Below are 23,394 nucleotides of genomic sequence, written 5' to 3'. Positions count from 1 at the left end.
ACCAGTTGTTTTGGCGTACTAATAGCCTTTTCAATCTTTTCAATGATTTCTCTTTATTGCCCGCTTCAATAACACACATTTAAAACAAATGTGCTCAACTTGAAGCCCCGAGATATCCTTATCCTATGTTGTTAAAGGGCGTGTGAAGCCACACCGCATCTCCATGACCTCAGCTGGTTTCTAGACGGATCAGTTATGCTGCTCAAATCATGCTCTATTTGCCAGGGGCTGAGAGGGGGAGATGCCTTTTATGAAGACATTTGAGACCGGGGGGAAGAAGGAAGGAGAAGAAGAAGCACAGCGGGGCTGAAAATAGCCCGCGCTGGCCGCACTGCTCTGCACATGGTTTATTTATCCCGAGGATTAGTGCAGGTGACTGGAGGCCTGGACTCTTGTGTGAGCGAACGGCTAGCTATGACTCAGGCTGGAGCTGCTGAGAAGGAGGAGACTGAGGAGCAATGATGCCGCAGTTTAGACCGCCATGTTCCTCTGTACTAGCCTGACCCCAAATCAGGCTAATTGTTGAAGAGACATAGAACAGCCTCTGTTAGATGTGACTGGCAGGCTTTTTTTTGTTTTATGCTACTTGATACTTCTACTCCTCCACTAAATTTCATAGATAAATATTATACTTCTTACTTGCCATAGTGACCTATTACTACGAGAAACTGACTTTTCTTCTTTTGACTTTTTCTTTTAATTGTTGGTATGCTTTTCTCATTCTTAAACTGAAGAGTGTGTAGTAACAAAGGCAATCAAGGTCTGTGGTGGTATCATAGGGACTCAACAGAAAGTCTGTTGGATTTATATAACAACCAGTTGATAAAGAAAGCAGAATCTATCTTGTCCGACAGAACCCAGCAACTGCACCTAGAGTTTTAGACCATGGGTGACTGCTTCAAATAGTCACCAGCCCAAACCAAAACCATAAACACTCCTTAGTCATCTCACTGCTAAAATGCAATAATAAAAGGTAATATCAGCTCGACCACCCAACGCTTGGTAAATATATACTGGCAGTAACTGTTTTTACTGTTTTATTTAGTTTTAATAGCATTTTGTATTGTGTTCTCTGATATTGGGTGACATTGGGCATCATTAATGTTTTTTAATTGCTGCACAACTAATAGCCCGTCTGGGGACCAATAACCTTGACTTGACTAACCGTTCAGATTAACATTTCACATTGAAAAACATATTATAAGTTTATAGAAAACAGTGCATTGTTGTGCATTTTAAGTGCCTTGGGCCTTCGACCTCTAGGTTGGGAACCACTGAACTGATACCTAATTGTACAGTTAAAAGCATTGATGCATTATTATTAACAATCTTACAGTATAATCATAGGTCAACTGAGGCAAATCACTTTTATGCTTTACGTAAAAAAAGTCTGTTGATACTTCTATACTTTTATAGGATTTTGAGGAGGATTTTTACTTGTAATGGAGTACATCATTACATTATTATTAAATCACTTTTTCTCTTTTTCACTTGTTTCACTGCTATAAGTAGTGCAGTGTGTTTGTCTCAGGTTGACCAGGATGCTTACATATTAATGTGCAGGCAGTGATTATTTAAATGTTTCCACAGTCACCATATGAGACTGAATTATAATACAGAGACTTATTCATTCGATTAGGCCAGTGGTTCTCAATTATTTTCTGTCATGCCCCCCCTAGGGGACATACATTTTTTCGCGCCCCCCCCCCCCCCCTAAATTGAAATACTGTTGAGAACCTGCTAATATTTATTTATTTATTTATTTATTTATCTGTACAAAACCACTGTATGAGTTACTGGCACAAGCATTCTGCATACAATCACCTTATTATCAAATTAGATGTTAGATTATAAAATTAGCTGAGATAACTTCTGCAGCAATTTAAAGAAAATTCAAAGTTCAGTTTATTAGCTCAATTTGTAATATTTAAACAAGAATACTCAGTCTGTGTGAATCTCAGAACAGAGAAACAAGAGCAAATGATTCACTGAGGTTTGCATTTCATTAAAAAAAATGTAAACTGTAAACATAGTTAAGGTGGTGTTTTTTTATTATTATAGGCCAATATGCCTTCTGTGATGCGATAACCTATACTTCAATAATGTTATTATAGTCTACTTGCTTGATTTCTTTTTAAATAGCATACAGAGACACTTGGAGACACATGTGGACATTTATTTACTGCAAATCGCGGCCTTTCGCGTGCATATGACCATACACAAGCACACATCACGCTAGCTAGCAAAAAAAAAAAAATTATTTATTTCAGTTGAAAATCAAGGACACCCGCGCCCCCCCTGACAATTCACGGCACCCCCCCATTTGAGAAGCACTGTATTAGGCGATGCAGTTGACATATTGGATTAGAATATTTCACTCTGTATGCATGTGATATTGCTTTAATGAAGCGCATTAACACGCAGATGTAAAATATATGACTTATTGTTAAAAAAAAGTTTAAATAATGATGCTCGTAACAAGGATTTAAGAGGGACATTAGGAAAAAAATTCGGCTCTAAATAGTTTATCCAACCAGACGCAGAACAGCACATCCTAATCATCCTGCATTGTCAGGGAACAGGCACTGTAAACACAGCTGAACGATAGCAGACAAAGCACTAAACCTGTAAACAATCAAATAATGCTGCCACAGTGCATACATTGTGACAGAGACACAAACACACAGGGAAGGAGAGAGCAAGCAGCAGCTGCTGGGCTTATCTTTTTGTCACTCAGCTTTCAGAATAACTTGCTTTTATCCGTCTTTTCTGTGTAAACTGCACAGAAAGCCATGCCCAGCTTTTGACTAGGGCTGGGGGTGTGTGGGGGGGGGGGGACAGGTCAGGACAGAGTGAGAAAAAAGTCAGATAAGGCCATGCACCTGGGAGACCATAGGTGTGAGACATGGTGCAGGAATGAACCAGGCAAGGACAAATGGATGACAGGGAGGAGAGGCAAGACAAGAAAATCAGCTGGAGGCATTTTATTCAGAACAGAAATGAGGGTTATAATGAGGAGAGTTTGAATGGGAGGAGAGAGAGCGGCGGGAGGATTGGGAACTAGGAAGGCTATCTCTGCATGTCTGACCCTGACACTGCCATAATGAGTCATTTATTTTAATATGAGGGGAGATCCTGGCCAAATCTACTCCGCTCCTATTAAAGGTTTTTATTGTTGTTTGAAAAAACTATTGTGAAAGCAAGATTTATTGATGTAAAGCTTGTAGGTTTAGTCACAGGTGCACAAACACACACAAACCCACACACAGATAAAGTGCTGCTGCCAGAGGCTGTGGCATTCACAACAACAGCAGCAGCAGCCTCCAGGGAGAACAGCCAGGACACTGATTAGTATTTCCTGGATGCGCCTTTGCACTTTTATATCAACCTCAGACTGGCATTTCCAACACAATTACTGGGCTGATCAGTTAACCAGCAACAGCTCTGGCCCGGCCCCGCAGCAAGAGTTTAGGCAACATTTATTTTTCTTTCTTTTTTTTCCCCTTTTAATGTGTCAGCAGGAAAAAGCGGAATGACCACGGGTATAGAAGCCAGGATCCACAGCTCACTTGCTGATGTTTGTGTGTGTGTGTGTGTGTGTGTGTGTGTGTGTGTGTGTGTGTGTGTGTGTGTCGCTTTAAGTGGCTTTGTGTGTGTATTGTTGATTTGTTGAGCCCTCGGCACCTCTGGATGCTGCACTTTCTTGAAATAGTTATCATTATGACATTTTGTCTTTACCGCACAGAATACAACGCTGACTGACAGGAGAGCTAGGGGAGACAGATAGAGAGACTTTTACAGACTGAGAGTCAAACAGAAAAAGGACGGAGATAACTGTTCAATAACTATAAATAATGCCTGACGTTCACTCATTGTCTCATTTTAAAAAACATCTCCCAAGAAAAATGTTGTTCTGATTTCCTAAGTGCAGCATAATTTAAAGATTATCAAGTCAAAGTTGCTGAGCTTTGTATGACTGAATGAACCGGACTTGAGGTGTCAACTGCTGAAATTCATATATGATTAATGAGACTTTGAATAGTTTATAGTGTGTATTCTTTTTATTCTTGTAACAATGTTCTTTGTGTACTTTTTTGGTCACGTCTCTCTTCAAGGGGGGTTTTAATCCCTTTGCTTACAGCCGCTTCAATCAGTATTTTTACATTAACTGTTGATCAAATGGCTCTACGTAAGGTGTTTAAGGAGCATTTTAGCGTCTTTCAGCTCATTGTTTATGTTGTGATGCTTCTCATCTTATCCGTGTCATTTTCTGGCTGTAAGCAGGCAGCAACAAAAGCTCTCAAGACCGATGGCTGAGCACCGAGGGGCTGACAGACACAGTAAGCAATCACCTGGGGAGAACATAGTGGAGCGTTTAGCTGCTAAAGAGCCACATATTTCCCTGGAGGACCTGGTGGAGACCTAAAGAGAGAGTGAATATTGGACTTACATTCGTCAGGTGTACATGAAGAGAATGCAAATGAATGATAAAGTTGCCTTGGTCATTGTGTAAATACTACAGGCAACTACGAAGTTAGCCGTATCAGCTTTTACAGTTGGTCATGTTACAGTTTTGTATATCATTCAAATAAGGTTCAAATCAAGGAAAATGAGAAGCTACTTAGCGTGCATTGCATTCTGCCATACTTTTCCGTGTGAAGGCACTTCTGCATGCAAAATAGCATGTGTAGGTGCTGAGGTACGCAATTGGAGACACATGTGTGATGTATCTCTTCTAAGCTCGCCCGCTGATCATTACCTGTACAATTTAGTCCACTGAAGCTTTGTACAACTAATGTATGTTTTGACAAGCTAATATTGCTCATGCGACTTCATGCACTACAAGTGTCAAGTATGAAGAGCTGTGGGCACTGAGGACAAATATTGAGTTGCCGTCTGATTCTAATGGGCTAATGTGGGGGCTGGTCAGAAAGGATGACTTTGTTTTTTGTATCAAGGAGAGATGCAAAGAAAGCGATAAGAGAGCCTCTCAATGTCAAACACATCATAGCATGAATGAACAACGACCTCCCGCACACTCACGGTAAATATGATGAAACTGCTCTCTCTTTATGTAATGAAATCAAAATCAAAGCCATAACTCATGCCGCCGGGCAATTGGCATTAAGTAAAAAAGCCATTTCCACTTAGTGAGTGATGTCCAGACAACCAGCGGCAATAGAGGACATCAGTCACAGCCAGCGACTGGCCACGGATGGTAGGGAAGGACAGGTGTGTCTAAAGTAAATTGGCTTTGTGTCAGTTACTCTCAGCCGGTCATTGTTTCTCTGTTGCTCTGATAAGTGGAGCAGGACTGTAGTCAAGGCGGTGGCTGAGTTGTCAGAGGTGCTGTCTGGTCCGTCTCCCCCCTCCCTCCCTCCCTCCCTCCCTCCTTCCCTCCCTCTGTGTCCTCGGGTTGACAGGGACACACCTGTTTTAAAGTAGCAGCACAAACTTATTATGCTTCTCCAGCCATCTGCCTTCGCTCTGTGCAGATGTTACTATCTACCACACACACACACACACACACACACACACACACACACACATACACAAACTCCTTCACCACCTCAGTGACACTTCCGAGCTCAATTAAGGAAGCAGGCAATCTGTTTTCGGTCAGAACGGCGCAGAAAACAAGGTTGATGAAATAGTGTGCCTTCGGAGACAGCCTCAGGTTGTAATTTTGTCTCTGAACCCCCTCACATGACTCACAGAGCTCCTGCCGTTAAATCTTGTGAGCAACCTTTCACTTCAACAGCACCGGAAGAGTTTGTCAGCTAATGGATGCAAGAAAGTTTACACACTTCCCAGATGATTTGATGTCAGCAGGTTACAGAGAGCTTCTGTAACCCAACATAATCCCTCATTCAGTATTTCTTTCATCTGCTTTTCTGATCAATGCAGCAAGTTCCTTGGGTTCACTTTCCATAGTCGAAGACAAACAAGTATCCACCACATAGAATAATATCTGTTGTGGCAACCTATCTGCCACTCTTGCAGGACGAGAGAAGAGAACTTATAAACTTATATGTGGGTGGAAAGGTTAATTAAAATAATAAATAACTAAGGACAATAACCTGCTTAGGGAAGGCCACTGAGCAATCACAGCATTAGCCTACATACTTGGAAATTAGTTTTGGGCTGTTGGTCATACTCATTATAACTCTATTGTTGCTTGGTAACAAGGGCAGTGATTGGGTGCTTGCATGTGTGTGTGTGTGTGTGTGTGTGTGTGTGTGTGTGTGTGTTTTTAAAGAGTTATCGGCGCTCTGTGTTATCACCTCTGACACCTTATTAAGGACAGTGTTGAACTAATTAAACACTGATATCAGCGAGTGGAGATAAAATTGAGTGGCGTTCATTATGTGTTCTATTAGCGTTTGAAGAAAGACAAATGAGTTCCACTTTATTAAAGTGGGCTGCAAAGGTTAAGATAACATTAAATGGTAAATGGACTTGTATAGCGCTATATCTCCGTTTATCACAGACTCAAAGCGCTTTACATTGTTTTTGTACACATTCACCCAGTCACACACACATTCATACACCGATAGCAGCAGCTACCACGCAGGGTAGGCTTAGCACTAGGGTGCTAAGCTAACTAAGCTAACTATCGGGAGCAATTCGGGGTTCAGTGTCTTGCCCAGGGACACTTCGACATGTGGCGGGGAGACGGGGGATCGAACCTCCGACCCTGCACACCAGAGGCGAACTCCCTACCCACTTCGCCACTGCCGCTCCTTTCTACTCTTCACATTAATGTGAAGAGTAGAAAGGAGGTATTATGACTGGCAGAGAATAATCGAGAGACATGAGCAAGCAGAAAATATGTTTTTTTTTTACCTAAAGATAACACTTGTATATTAAAGTCTCTTAAAATTCACAATTTTGAACAACACAGCTGTGAATTTGGAACTCTGTAGGACTTATTTTTGGCCTCACTACACAATTAAATTCTGCCTGACAATAACTGATCCGACAGCATGTTCACACCTTTACCATATTACAAAAAACAGGCATGCAAAACACACACGCAAATAGAAATTCAGCCATCATGAATTGAATAATTTATCCCTGTGCCTACTTCGACCATGAAGGACCTATTGGCATAATTGGTGATTAACAGATTCTAATATGACTTAACATTTTTGTCATTCATCTGTTGCACTGTCCTCATATCTAATAGCCTCCTTCCTCTTCTGCTGTTTGTATCATTTCCAATGCCATTTATCTCGCAGCCCCTAATCAGTTCGAACGGTGTGAGAAGTGAAGGAGGCGACAGGAAGCGAACATAGAAAATAACAGGAAGCTCATTTTCATTTGATTACAGAGTTGCTTAGAGTGAGGACCCGGTGGTAACGGAAATATTTTTCCTCATTCTGTATTTCCATTTCTAATGCGGTCGTTCGGCGTCTCCACTGATGATTCCTCTGACTGTGAGTCACCTAACATTAGAGAAATTAATGGCACTTCCAGAACCAGGGGTAACAGAAATAGCATCTCCCCCTTTGCAACTCCATTAGCACATGGAGGCTCGTCTCCTCATGTTATGCTGCATTTACATTCTCCCCGGATGCTCCGTCTTTCAGAGATGTGAAAACTTTCTTTCGACTTCGACAAACAAATAGCAAAGGAGACAGCTTTTTAGGTTTGTTGTGTTTTTATAATCTTGGTAACTCTACATTGACAGCAACTAACGGTTCCAAACTAAAATACCATATTTCAAATTACATGTGAGCAAAAAAGGCAATGTGGGAATTGATAAAAAAAAGTTTCTTATCATCAACACAAAGATTGCCTTTCGTCTGCCATGTTTTTGCACATATCACATCAAAGTGGTTCACCAAGGAATATTGCTAACTTTTCCAGCTCTTGTCCCGATTTTAAGGTCCGTTCAAATTAATTTACCCAGTCGGGAATCATTTCCTTGATTATGCCGACGATATATAAACGCAGCATTGTTCTAAATTTAGTTGCTCCTATCTTCAACTGTGAACTGTAAGTCTGCAGGCCATGGTCTTTTAAAATAGAAAAGAGGAACAAGATTAAACTGAAGGTTAACAATATCTGAACAATTCTCATTTCTTTTTATATTCCAGTGTATTCTTATTCAGGTCCACAGAAGGATTATGTTTCCCTCAGGAGTTTTTTCTAACCGCGCCGAAGATTCATGTAGCTATAACAAAAAACCTACTGCTTCAAAGGAGATGAAAAAAATTAGCTTTGATTTACTTCTCTCTCTCTCTCTCTCTCTCCCTCTCTCTCCTTTTTTTTTAGAAAAGTTTCTGCTTTCCTTTCAGTCCTGTAAACAGCCATCCAGAGCAGCTTGTGTCCATTTTGCCTGCAGGGGGGTTCAGATGTACATGATTGCCCTCGAACGCTCACAGAATGTAAATGTGGTATAAGAAGAAAGCAGCAGTTTAGGATATACATATAATTCAAGGAGCCAGTTGGCCTTGCTGGGGAGAACATAATACTACTTGACCTATAAAATCACTGATGGACAGCAGCTTATATCGTTCCAAATTGTCTCTTCCTTTTTTCCCCCTCTTTTCCGTCAACAGGACTCAAACTAACCTTAGCAGTGTTGTTGTCATGTTGCCGGCGTAAACAGCCTCACTGTTGGATTGTTTTTGATGCCCATTTATTTCAAACAAGCTTCTGCTTTGCCTGAGTCTCACATGCAGTTTGCAAATGTCAGTATGTGCACAGTGCTGCGTTCTCCTGTCTTTGACTCTCTCTCTCTCTCTCTCTCTCTCTCTCTCTCTCTCTCTCTCTCTCTGATTGGTGCAGCAGCGCGGCGCTCATCAAGTCCACATTTGATTGCATCTTGTGTACGATAAAAACATGCCACCGCCTTGAATGATGGCTCTCATTAGCCGCACCTTAGACGTGAGCTGTTCCTCCAGACAAGGAAGACGAATTCAGTACTTGTTAATTTCTCTCCCACATTTGTCCTTGTAGTACGATACGTTGACAACATCTTTAATCACAGAGAATGAACGAATAAACACACAGACGGCCTGAAAAAAAGTATCACGGGAAGCAATATTTTATTTTCTGCATCATTTTCTTACTGATGAGAAAATAATTAAAATCATAATAGATGTTAAAGAGAGGGGGGGAAGAAAAATAATAAAAACGAGACAATTGTTTGCAGACGCAAATCATATTCAATTTCCATTTGTCACTGATTGATGCCTCTGTTTATAATCACTCTCTTCCATCATTTACTGGGCCGTGTTAAATATAGTTTGAAAGGTTCTTTTCTTATTTTGCGCTTCGTCCAATTATTTTTGAAGGTTTTGCAAATGGGCCCAGATAGGTCTGCTGTCTCATTTTGCATTCAGTCTATAACACACACATTTAAATCAGCAGTGTTTTTCTGTTTTTTTAACTTCTTGTTAGTGTCTCGTTGGTGTGACTTTCCCATCGGGGAATGAGCCATGAGCTGTCACGGCTTATCCTCACTTTCTTTGTGACTGGTTTGACAGTGACTTTCACCCACTGTTATGTCATGTGATATACAGTAGGCTATACTGTATGTGTGGGAGAATGGATTTAATTATCACCACCATGTAAATAGCGGTCAGTCTGACGTACAGGAAAGTGGCCTTTTCTCTTACAGCTCTGGCACCCATTCATGCTGTAAGCTGTTGTATAAAACTGGTCGGTTGTTTTAAAATGGAGGTGCCACATGATCGCTTGCAGCAACTCTCAATCTGCACAAAGCAACACATTTCTCACTTACAATGTAGAGTAGCAGGAAGTTAAGACAAAATAAAGAAAGTTGTGGCGTGTCCTTGTTGGTGGAACCTTTAGAGAATTGGCATTGCCTAAACACACAAACACACACACACACACACACAAACACGCACACACACACACACACACACACACACACACACACACACACACACACACACACCGGGTGTTTACAGAATCCTCATAGTAAACACACCAGCCCTCCTGCCCTCCTGACACACTCCTGACTCACATCCATCCAACCTGAGAAACACTGGCAGCATGAGGCAAATAAATTATTGATTCTTTGAAACATAACACAAAAACTAATGGCTGCTGCACGGTCGCTCATTCCTTTTTTAAATCCTGCAGTGAATCATATTTTCCTTCAGTTCCCCAAAAGAGAATTATCATTAAAAATCAATACTATTGATGTATCTTTAAAAAGAAGAAACCTGCATCCAAAGACTTTTAAAACTGATCTCTAATAAAAATTTGACCGCTGCTTGAGCTATTCTTCTGTGAAAGATGTGAGGATGTCCTTAATAAAAAAAAACATGGCTCTGCTATCAAATTGATGGAAGACTCATAATAGACAGGGGGTGTATGCTGTTTAATGAATGCTGCAAGTGCAGTAAAGTATTACAAATTGTACATTTAAGTCATTCTGTTCTTACCAAACACATTAAAATATCACTTTTAAATTGATGAGTAAATTGAACGCTATTAATCCAGCCGTTAAGGTGCATTAATATAGAGTGGTGTCTGTGGCTACTTATTTTTTAGCTCTCAGCAAAGCCATAGAGGACATGAACACATTTGCATGTTAACATATCAAATGTATATTGATATAGATCACCATAACCAAAACCCTGGTAAAGTCTGTACACAGCAGGGTAATATATGGGCATTAAAACAAAGCTCAAGATGTCGGGTTTGCACATGCGCAGAAGTAGCTCATCTCGATGGGTAGCGATTGTTGAGAAGGGATAACTACGATGACCTAAACTGTATTGGGCCCCCTGAGGCCAGAAGGACACCCGCTGCTAATTGGCAGTTTGTGAGAATGAACCGCAGTTAAATTGGGTGTTTTTCCACCCAGACGCCCACAAGTCGCAGCAATGAGCTTAGTCCACACTCGGAAAACAAACTTTGACATGCGGCACAAACTTGAGATTTAGGCTTCATCGGTAGTGAAAAAGCAGCACACAAAGGATCCACCATCCAATACCAATTCTTGGTCCTGAACAGCGTTGAGGCCAAACAATGAGCTGAGAGGGGAGCTTTAGAGCCGGGACATACTTATCTATGGGTTCATCACTACAAGGACCTCTCTACACATTGTCATGATACACTTCTACTATGCATATTTAATATTGACTACAGCTGCTCTTAACCATGTTTCATTCTTTTAATCACACCCTATGTCTTGCAAATGAGTTTGACCAACATGTCCCGGCAATACTGCTTCCTGTATATAATACAGGATTCATTTGACAAGCAGGATACTTTGTTGGACAGGTTGACCTTTTATGTTTGTGTGTACTGTATGTGTGTGTGTACTATATGTTATCTCGCCTCCCAGCTTGAATCTTCCCTTGTTGTCACTTGGAGATTGGGCAGGTAGTGACGGCTTGAGCACTGCGTGTTCAGGAGTCTGATGTTGCCTGCATGCGCCATCTGCGAAATGAATTTATCTCTCGGTATTCGGCAACAGCATGTGACAGGCTGGGGAATCTAAAGCCCCAGCGGATTTCTCTCAGCAGAGTGTGAAATTTGTCACACGGAGGAGGTTCACTCCAGGGGAAAAGCTGCAGGGCTTGTTTTTTCTCTCTATCCCTACAGTTTTCCCGCCCTCTAAGCTGCACCAAAAAGTGAATCCCTTTAATGAATTCAGTCATTAATTGAGTTCTGTCCCACCTTTCGCTAGGGGGTACATGTTTGTTGAGGAATAGCAAAATGAAAGACAGATGATGAAAGAAGGGTTTGTTAGCTGCTCAGAAGCGGGAAGGTGCTCTTCAGGAGATCATGCTCCAGCAGCTCCTCGATCCGTCTTTTGATGTGTTTCTTACTAATGAGGGTGATGGCCTCGTCCTTCTCCTCCAATGGGATATACAGTCCCTGGTGATCAAATTGGTCAGTACATAAAAACTCAGGGCTGGCTGTAATGACTCTCCCTGCAGTCCAGTTTCCATGTACAAGATGGTCCCAACTCATCTCCCTTCAGGAGCTCCGCTGTTTTATTATAGACACTCAGATGTTGAATCATGCTATTCCTAAAATACATCCACGAGTGCTATATTGTGCAACTGGAATGTGTGTGTGTGTGTGTGTGTGTGCGTGCGTGTGTGAGTGTTGGGGTGTTGAGGGGGGCAGAGAGAATGGAAATGTATCATCGGTTATCCGCATCTCCATTGTTCATCTGTGCATGTATGTGTACCGTTGCCCTCTGACATGTTGCCATATGTCCGCACTTACTTGCGGCTTTCATCTTGCCACAGAACATACTGTGTGTTACTTATTTATGTGGCTTTTTCCCGGGAAGCTGTCTGACTGTTGAAGCGCATCCACGGCATTTCTTAATGTGAGGTGTCCATTTTGTCAGGCTTTCCAGGCACACATTAAGGAGAGCACAATGTCATGTCACGGCACCACAGAAACGCCGGGTGGAAAGTTGGTCGTGGACTCTCTTCAAATTGGATTTGACGTAATTTATTCTGTCCACTTCAGATGACATAGAAAAAGTAATTTAAACTAACTTAAGCATGATACACAATTTCATTAAGCAGACGACGAAGGTATCGATTTAAATCGGTGTAAATTATGAGAAACGCCAGGATTAACGTGCAAAGTGAAACATGCAATTTGGAGTGCCTTCAGAGGCCATTATGGGGTTCCAGCGAGGTGTCAGGTGGAATGCTCGCTGACAGCCTTTTGGCCTTCCTTAAATGAATTTTCCACCATCCTGCCGGAATGTGATTACCGCTCATTGTTATACTCTACTCTTATTAGACATGCTCCAAGGAGACTTCCACACAAATTTAAACATTAAAATAATCCTGCCTATAAAGACAGAGAGAGACTGATTGACAGACACACCCACATATATACTGAACCTACCAATAAACATTTACCCATTATAAGCCATAAGTATATAACCACCACCTATTACAGCTAATCATGCACAATTCACAGCTTACTATCGGCTGTCCTTTGTCCTTTAGTGCAGCCAGACTCCAGAGACTAATTCAAACTCCAAATGACCCATCATTATTAGACTCCTCTCTGGTGCAATTTATAGAGACCCATTTAGGCTGTGGTTTTGTACCTTATTTGCACTTGGACTGCAGCAGTGTAGTGAAAGTTGGTGGATGAATGCATGGATGTATAGATAGATAGATAGATAGATAGATAGATAGATAGATAGATAGATAGATAGATAGATAGATAGATAGATAGATAGATAGATAGATAGATAGATAGATAGATTTACGGATAGATGGATGGATTCTCAACTGACACATGAGCATTTGATCCTAGTTATCCCTGCTGTTGGCCACTTTATGTTGTAGTAATGCTGCTGACCCTGTGACTGGGCCTGGGGCTGTTTATCTCCCGTTGTTTACTCAGGCGTGTGTGAAGAAATGGTGGTGCACACATGGCCTCCCTGACTGCCTGACATTTTGACGCGCAGGAAAAATCGAGAGGGAACGGAGAAGAATTTTTTTTTAAACATCCCTTATGGATGTATCCTGTATGTGCTGCATATGAAAGTTCCGCAGAGGAGAAGGTGGTGGGGTACTGGGAGATTAATGGAACGTGTCACAATTTTCCAAGCAGTGCAAGCACTTTTAATCTGCGATATGTCTATTTGATTGAATATAATTATATGATAGAAATGAAGTGTATAACTGCGTCACATCGCTGGCTGATAGTGAATGTCTTGGTCCTCCAAGAAGCCATTTACCATCTGACTTTACTTTTTTTGCTCTCACTTTGAGTGTTAAGAGAGTGCCCGCTGCTAACTGCAAGAGCCTACATATATATAAAGAAAATTGAATGTGAGCCAACAATTCTAAGAAATGTATGTCTCCTGTTGAAATTCACAAGAACATTCCCATTAATCACCTAAAAGATTATGCAGTGGATGAATATGAAAGTATCCCTTTTTCTGGGGTTATTTAATGTATAGCCTTTCGACAACAAAAGCCCCTCTTTCTTCATTTCGCTGAATAGCTGACGTGTGGGAGGAATTACTGGGAACCTTGCCTGGGGGCATTATTTCCTCTCAGTGTGCTGTGCCACTGCTAGGTCCATCCACCACTGAGACCAGGGATCTCATTAAACCGACCATTAGTTGTTCTCAGACACGGATAGTGGACCTGCAGACTCTGCTTGATGAGCTAGTGTTTGTTTTGTTGTGTATCTTCTCTGTTTTTCCTTTGGCAGTCTCTTTTTTAAGTCTCTGCTGATTTGAATCATTGTGTGCCGAATCCATCCACATTATATTACAAAGTAAATGTCGCTTTCTTATTTTACTTGACTATTTTCAATCTGACAGTTGTTTTCTAAATTTATTCATCAATCATTTGGTCTACAAAATAGTGACAAATGACCATCCCAGCTGATGTCTTTAAATGTCCTGTTTTGTCTGACATACATGCTAAAACGTAAAGATGTTGAATTTAGTATCGTAGACAAAGAATAGCATCACATATTTACATTTGAGGGCTTGGAACTGGAGAATTTTTGGCATTTTTGTTTAAAAATATATAATACAGCTTTTATAAGTTATAACTAACGACTTTGATGAAGGTTAAGAAATCGTTAACTAATTTCTGTAAAGAGGTTTTCACATTTACTGCCATAATTGCATACAGGTGGGAGAGTTGAAGACACCAAATATACTCGGAAAAAGGCGTTAAATTGAACTCTTTTCGTGTTACTTTAACACTTCAAAACTGACTGTGCCCTGGCACAACTCAACCGGCGCTATGATGCCATCTCCTAATGAAGGTGATAGGTACTGAGAGCACAGGATAGGGTGAAAGAGCTGGAGGACTGTCTCTACTGGCCTGTGAAATATTCATCAAATGAAGCATGGTGTGTGGGGGAGTGCAGCAGGAGACGGAGAGGAGTCCAACATCGTAGTTCAAGAGACACAAGGGAGTGTTAAGGAAGAGCGATTCAGACTAGGGAGGACGGAAACACTGGAGAGGGAATAAACACTTTCATTGTGTGGGAGCTGCTGGTTGAAAATCCAGCATATGATGGATGGCTATTCCCCTCACAACAGTGGAGCATGTTTTTTTTTAAATATTTCATCCATAAAGCAGCAGGTTGAGGGATGGAGATTGATGATTGTTGCTCGAAAAAAAATATTGAATTCTGACATTTAAACTGATTTCAGATATGCACTAATTTCCCTCAAGCACCGGAAAGGTTTGGCCAACTGTCCCCTGTCCCCTGTTTTCTCCTTTATTGTCAATAACATCAGGAGGACTGGCTGTCCGAAGCGATTAAGGTAATCATTACACGGCCCTGGCCTACAGCCCGCAACACCCCCAAGGTGTCATCCAACAGTCAATGTACTGGACATTATGGTCTTGATTTGCATGATCGATCCTCATTTATTATCCTGACTTTGACCTTCAGACCGAATACAACGGTTCAGCCTCTTTACGGTGACTGCTGAGGAAATACTCAAAGGGAAAATTGAGTGATATTTTAAACTTTTATTTTTCTCACCAAATCCCATTAAAAAGAACAATAATATTATCCCACTAACAAGTATTGAGCTGTTTGCGAAGGACCACATGAGTGCCTGTACCAAATTCCCCAGCAGTCAATCCATTAGTTGTTGTGATAAGAGTATTTCCAGTTCAGAGGCTCCTCCAGAGTCATAAATGTTTCATCAAATAGTTGTTGAGATATTTCACCCTGACCAATGACCAACAACCATCCATGGAGCTACAGTATGTGGCTAAAAATATGTCAAATAACATATAAATGTAAGGCAGTCACTTGTTGAGTTTCACTTTCAAGGAACCATTTTAAAACGACAGGCACAAAGACAGCTGAATATCCAGACATTATCTCAGTCAAGAGAAGGGGTTTCTGTTTTATTTCTTTTAGTTGGCCACATACTCCCCCGAGGAGTTCTGTGGGTTCACTTCTACCTACTCTTGAATTCTTCATCTTGACAACCAGTGAGTGAGTTATGGTCTGAGTCCATGTTTAGGGCATCATTATTACACTCACACACAAACTCCACTGTGCCTCTGGCTTTCAATCCCCTGCCTTCCTTTGGTTTATTTTCTCTTTGGAGAGGCTTTCCACTCCACCCGAGACCGGTTATTAGTGAAGTGAGTCAGCTATTCATTCACAGCCAACACTGAGGAGGTGGGTGGCTGCTCTGGCTTTGATGCTCTTATTCCTGAATTATTATTTTTTTACCTTCTGTGCTGCTACATTAGCGATCAGACGCCAAGATCACCCCTCCCAAAAGGTGTAATCTGTAATCAGTGGCTTTCACAGAGCGCACCACAGTCTCTGTTGGCCGGTAGCTTTGCAGATGTCGGGGAGAGGTTCAGCCATTATAGTGGTGTTGCTCCCTCACCCATATAAGGGATAGGGGTTAACTAAATAAATCTAAACCTAAACTACATTCTTCGGAAATGCTAGTGGAAATCCAAACGCACATCAACACTATGATATTGCTCCACTAATTAACAGTCAAGTGAGGTTTTAAATGATTGCAGGGGTTAAGCTAATCACTTCAAATCCTATTTGATCTTAGAAATGTAAGTCATTTCCCCCCTGGTACAAGATTAGTCATCAAAAATATTTTTACGATGAAGAGAAAAGACAGGGATTTTAATGTAGAAATACTTAAAAATCAAGATTATGCCAGTATTTAATATATAACAATTACCACAGGGACACAGAACTTCACAAATGTATTATATGTGTCTGAACATTTCCAATGCCATCATCAGGTGAAAATTTGAGTGTGTCCAATTCTTCAATATATATGACCAAATTCTTGCAAAACTAGTTATCATAATCCTAATTTAGCATGCTGCCATACTAAACTTGGATGGTAAATAAATGTAAAAAAATGACCTGTTAAACATCTACATGCTTAGCATTGTGGTTGGGAGCATGTTCGCTTGCTTTTGTCAGCACCACTGTGTCTAAGTGTGGCTGTAGACTCTTAGTCTTATTAATATTAATTGCTTTATTTATTCTCCTGAAGTTTATTCTTGCGAAAAAGGCGCCCAGTCGAGTCTTTCCAGGTCAACTGAAATCCTTGTCAGATTACAGTCCTAAATTGCATAAACTGCACGATAGCATGGAACAAATGAGGATATCTTTTAGTGCCGGTCACTCTGGGCGACGCTCTGCTCGCTGTTGCATTAAAATAGCATTTTTCCCAGGGATAGCTGTTTAAGCATTCAGTGTAATAACAGTGAAAGTGTTTGCACTTAACCAAGACGGCTTTAAAGTCTTTGGAAAAAATTCCCATAAAACAACAGAGCACTAATGGATTGAATTTACCCTGCTGAGACATCTTTTTAGCATCTCGCAGATTGCAAGATTGAAGACCTCGTTAAATGGATGGGAGAGTGCATGGATTTGTGACTTAGAGATTCTTTCCAAGTCTGATGTGGCTCTAAAACAGATATGCATAATTATGTGCATAATGAATATTTACAGTGCTGCTCTGTTGAGTGCTTTTCAATGCATGGGAAATTGTGTGTGAGTGGCAGTCGTATAGATCATGGGACTGTGTTTAAACTGTCAGTGACTGATATATTAAATTCTGTGGAAAAAAGGATTGATTCTTTTTTTGAAGTACCGTAATAGCAGGAGAAGAGTGTTAAAAAGCTTAAAGCGAAATGAACGTTCACTTTCAGAAGTCTGAATTCCTCTTTGTGGTAACACGTATCGTCCATTATGTTCAATAGGATGAGTCCTGCTCCAAGAAAACCTTTTTCATGTGTGCACAATAATTTATTCATTTATCATAACAAGCAGTCCAAGCAGCCACAATATGCAAGCTGTGCAGGCTCTGTGAATAATAAATGTTGATGTTTTTATTCACTTCTGTTCAACTATTCAACAAGAGGCGAGGCGTAACTTAACATCATCCCGCGCACGTGTATCAATCAAGATCCTGGTGAACATCATGCACCCGCCATACAAATGGATTTAACGTTTATGTAATGATTCATTTATTTATGAAGGACAGTGTGCAGCCACTGTGTGATTCACCACATTTATGCTTTCATTTGTGTAGAACAGGCACAGCCTTTTCCACCTCTGAATTAGTTCTAACAGATGTTCAAAGAGCTGGCAGGTTTCACTGTGATCAATACGTGTGAATGATTGGGCAGTGAAGGCCACCTGCAGTAGGTTGATGTTTGTACATGATACTGTAGGATCAGAAAGAGTCAGTTCGACCAACGTTGTGTTAACTGGATGATTTTAGCCATGCTAGCTGCTTAGCTCCAGGGACCATGGCAATGTCAATCTGTGGATTGGTTGGTCGGTCCCCTTACCTACTTTAGCCCAGACTAAAATACCTTGACAAATGCAAATGGATTTAAAATTTTGTATAAACATTCATGGTCCCCGATGGATTTGAGGTTCCTCAGATTTTTCATGTTGAACCATCAACAGGTAAACAAGTGTGCTTTGTTACAGTTTCTGCACATTTTACTCTTTTACTCAGTTATAATTTCCACTCGTTACTTAGTGGCTTTTTAAATGAAACTCCCATGCAATATTATAAGAAAGTGTCCACATTACACATTGCCTTTTGAGACGGGTGAATACTATTGAGCTTCGTCATGGTGATCGACTTTTCCTTTAATGCCACCACAAGGTACACATTTGTGGTTTTGGGTTAATTATCTCATTATTGAATGAATGGCCATCAGATTCGTAAATCAGAAAGTCACAGAAATGATTTGACAACCCCCCCCCCCCCCCCCCCCCCCCATGACATGTGGAATGTGTGAGCGGAGGCTGGTTTCCGAATCTGTTGATCATTGGGTACAGCCTCTGGGAGCTGCTAGTGTAGCTGTAGACCCTCAAGGCTTGTTCATCTTTATTTAGGTTTGTCAGTGTGAGTCCAACTGTGTGCACACGTATTGTTCTTGGCTGGCTGAGCCTTTGATTTGCCTTTCTTGATAGCTTTTTCCCCCCACTCAGATTGATCTTTGCCTTTGCTACCAGCAGCATCTGACTTGATATATGGCCGAATTGTTTCAACTGCCCACGGCAGGTCCCAAACTCTCTCTCTCTCTCAACAATTACTTGGTTGGTTTGTTCTTTCTAATCATAGATATGTCATTCTGTGCCATAGTGCTGAACAATAGCCTGCTCCAAGCGTTAGCAGCTACAATCCCTCTCCCTCTCTTTCCCTCTCTGTCTCTTTCACTTTGCATCCCATTCTCTCCCTTAGCTCTCTCTCTCTCTCTCCCCCTCTCTCTCTCTCTCTCTCTCTCTCTCTCTCTCTCTCTCTCTCATATTCCCTAACTGTGGGTTATTTGATTCATACAACCCTAAATGCTCTAATGCAAGATTAATTATTTGCCAAAGGAATCTACATTTTGACACATTTATTTAAATATATGTTATGATGTGTACTCAAAGCTATTTCAACAAGCCTTGTGTGCTTCTGCTGATATCTCGCACAGCTTTAATCTGACGTCTGTGTCTTGGCTTTCCTTAAAAATTAAGGCTACATTAGTGCTTAGTCTCCATGGTAACATCAGATCCATTATAAGTGCCATAAAGAGAATCCGAATGAATGTTAAATCACCATTCTGCCAGTCTCCATCATTGGGGTTGACTGGGTAACCGACAAAGCCACGGGAAGAACGCCTTACCCTGGCCATTCTTTTTCCTCTTCCACTCTCCCTGTCTCACCTCTTTTATCTTTCTGCCACACAATCTCTCTTTTTTTCCCTCTCTGTCGCACAAACACAAACACACACACACATACATTGATACAGATACATGTTATGTTCACTCACACACACACACACACACACACACATATCAGAAATTAAGTCAAACACTGACCCCCAGTGGAGAAGCATGCATTGTTAAGAAACTTTTTGCTGGTTAGCAGCTATGTGATAGGAAAAAAGTTTAAAAAATATCTCTTGTGTGTCTCTCAGGTCTTCACTCGCTACGGAAAGTGTTACACCTTTAACGCCGGGGATGACGGACGGCCGCCCCTCCTTACCACCAAGGGAGGTATGGGTAATGGACTGGAGCTCATGTTGGACATTCAACAGGACGAATACCTGCCTGTGTGGGGAGAAACAGGTGAGGTGGTGTGGGGAGATGTGTGGAAGATCGAGTGTTATCTACAATTATTGTTCACAGTGTGTTTTTCTGATCAAACGCGTCTTTGATTTCCTACAGACGAGACATCGTTTGAAGCTGGGGTCAAGGTTCAGATCCACAGTCAGGACGAGCCGTCCTTCATTGACCAGCTCGGCTTCGGAGTGGCGCCCGGCTTTCAGACGTTTGTTTCCTGCCAGGAACAGAGGGTACAGACTCCAGCACTTCATCTTCCTATGTGTTATATTTTAATGTTAAAGTGCTGATGTAAGTTGTAGGTGGATAGATAGATAGATAGATAGATAGATAGATAGATAGATAGATAGATAGATAGATAGATAGATAGATAGATAGATAGATAGATAGATAGATAGATAGATAGATAGATAGATAGATAGATAGATAGATAGATAGATAGATAGATAGATAGATAGATAGATAGATAGATAGATAGATAAGATTGATTTAAGGGATTGGTTGTTCTTTATTTGCTTCATCGTATAGTGGCTAGTATATTATATTATACTTGTGTATAATGAGTGTTGTGACGAATGTCATTGCAGCTTATTTACCTTCCCCCACCCTGGGGGGACTGTAAGGTGACGGCCATGGATTCAGAATTCTTTGACATTTACAGCATCACTGCCTGTCGCATTGACTGTGAAACACGCTACCTGGTGGACAACTGCAACTGTCGCATGGTGCACATGCCTGGTAGGATCTTACTGATCTTACTGTGTGTTGTATCAGCCTTACACCATTGATGAGCCAGTGAGAAATCACTGTAGGCTTAATTGCTGTAATTGTGTGTTGCTTTGGCTCCAGGCGATGCCCCCTACTGCACCCCCGAGCTGTACAAAGAATGTGCTGACCCAGCTCTTGGTAAGAAAATAGGCTTTGGCAAAGTCTGGTCTGAACATTTAGGTAACAGATACAAAACACACACACACACACACACACACACACACACACACACACACACACACACTTAACACAAACACGCACACCATCCCCATGACATCTTAGCATCGTAGCAGCACGGATCTGTTCAAAAGATCAGACTGAGCTCTGGTTTTCTTCTCTCCAGATTTCCTGGTGGAAAGAGACAATGATTTCTGTGTTTGTGAGACGCCGTGCAACATGACAAGATACAGCAAAGAGCTGTCCTTTGTCAAGATCCCCAGCAAGGCCTCGGCCAAATACCTCGCAAAGAAATACAACAAATCTGAGCAGTATATTAAGTAAGCCTTGGCCGTATTCAAATGCTGAATTATTTATTTTATGTTTGCGTAATGCAAGAGTGCACAAGTTAAGTTTCCGATCACATTACATTGCATTATTTCTGCAATAGGTTTAATGCTTCGAAGGAAAACAAGAAAGCTATATCACATTGAAAAAATTACACACATATATATATATATATATATATATATATATATATATATATATATATATATATATATAGCAAATTTAAAATGGGGCAACATTTTACTTTTTAAACAATAAGCAGAATATTAAAATTTTATAAATGGTTTATTACTTAGTATAATTTAGCTACAATTACATATTAGAATAATGTATTATGTGTCTGGGTGCATATTTTATTAGCAGGAGACTTAAATATTACCTTACCTTTTATTACCTTAATTCGAATTTTAATGTTTTGACTTTTCCACAGGGATAACATCATGGTTTTAGACATCTTTTTTGAGGCTCTCAACTATGAAACGATCGAACAGAAGAAGGCTTATGAAGTTGCCGGACTCTTAGGTACAGATTTATTACAGAGTTACATTTCACGTTGTAGTTGCTTTGTCTTATCTAGGCTTTATGGTTCGAGGACGTTTTTCATTGGTTTTAATTTTCTTATTTCAGGTGATATCGGTGGTCAGATGGGACTGTTTATTGGGGCAAGCATACTCACCATTCTGGAGCTATTTGACTACCTTTACGAGGTGAGACTTCTTTGGTCTAGTGATTAGAAATAGAAGACTAATCCTGCTCCATGTCTGTAAGTATTTACTTGATACTAGAGCTAAATCCATTGACGACCTCTGTATTTTTTCTGTTAATGTGCGTGTTTACAGGCCTTAGGGGAGCTACAGAAGTGTTTAAATAGTGGTATTTATTTTGCTAGATTCCACAAATTTTAAACTTAATATACTGTATGTACTTATTAGGAGATAGTCCCAACGGTGGAAAAGCCTTTTAGACCTTCAAATTGGGGAAAAAAATACTCAGTATTTCTAAAATCCTTGAACAGAAAGAACATGCATGTTGTCAGTCACTCTTTCCCTATCCTATGTTGAGCTATGTGTGTGTGTGTGTGTTTTTTTTAATTAATTTCAGGTGATAAGGTACAAGCTGTGTCGCTGCTCTGATAAGAAGCACAAACACAACAACCACAACGACCAGGGGACGGTCCTGAGCTTAGACGACGTCAAGTGTCACGTCAGTAACTTTCACTAGGCGTCTGCAGCCGTGCGGAATGAGCCACCGCTGTTGCACTCTCTGGTCTGTGAGATGGACTTTGGCTCATTGATGTATTTTAGCCCAGACTGCACGAGCAACAGGGAGTGTCTGTTTATGGTTTGTGAGGGACGAAATGAACTCACAATGAGGCTGAAGTCGAGAGATTAAGTCGCACAGATGTCAGGACGGCAGAAATCGGCTATCAACATGGGGTGATGAATTCAAAAATGCATGGTCATCTGTAAAACAGCCATTCAAGACATAGTAACAGATACAGTAACTGGGGGGCATGAACTGACGTGTTCAGTCAATCAGCATTAGAAATCTCAGCTGTGTGGTCGTCATCTGTCAGCTTGAAGGAGTTTATATGTTTTTTTTTCACTTACGAAATGTTTCTTTATATTATTATTTCAGGTCATTTAGTAAAGAAATTGCATGTTAGTACAACACAGTAGCTTTCAACACTTTTTATCAACTTTCCATTTTTATATTATCCTCATCTTGTGAAAAGTCTTACCTTGTTTATCAAGGTAAGACCTTTCATTTTCCTTAGCATTTATGTTAATATACGGTACTACCTCATCTTGCTGGGCAACAGCACGCTTTACATTTACAAGCCAAGAAAAATGAATAACAAAAGGTCACTTTGATTTATGGAAATGAGACTGGAAAAAAAAACTTAGGCCTTTATAACAGAAAACACTTCAGACATGTCACAGTAGGAAAAGCACAGGTGTAAATAATGAAATTAACAATGGCTGAATTCCATTTAGTTGCTTCAGTTTCATAGTCCTGTTATTGTTCATGCATGGC

General features: G+C 40.7%; 1 protein-coding gene across 1 annotated transcript in view; it reads left to right on the top strand.

Annotated features, from left to right (window-relative positions):
• Nucleotides 1–22,578, top strand: part of LOC307252686 (acid-sensing ion channel 1-like) — a gene marked incomplete at its 3' end in the record, with an annotated part of 34,388 nt that extends 11,810 nt beyond the window's left edge. The window contains exons 4-11 of the mRNA XM_080030426.1: nt 19,941–20,091; nt 20,191–20,318; nt 20,673–20,823; nt 20,935–20,991; nt 21,197–21,350; nt 21,788–21,879; nt 21,985–22,064; nt 22,459–22,578. Coding sequence (XP_079886552.1) covers nt 19,941–20,091; nt 20,191–20,318; nt 20,673–20,823; nt 20,935–20,991; nt 21,197–21,350; nt 21,788–21,879; nt 21,985–22,064; nt 22,459–22,578 — 933 coding nt within the window. The remainder of the gene's footprint in view (nt 1–19,940; nt 20,092–20,190; nt 20,319–20,672; nt 20,824–20,934; nt 20,992–21,196; nt 21,351–21,787; nt 21,880–21,984; nt 22,065–22,458) is intronic.
• Nucleotides 22,579–23,394: the final 816 nt, after the last annotated feature.

This window comes from Ammodytes marinus (assembly GCF_949987685.1).
Source record: "Ammodytes marinus genome assembly, chromosome: 7".
In the NCBI taxonomy this organism is placed as follows: Eukaryota; Metazoa; Chordata; class Actinopteri; order Uranoscopiformes; family Ammodytidae; genus Ammodytes; species Ammodytes marinus.
This window is presented reverse-complemented; position numbering and strand designations above follow the sequence as displayed.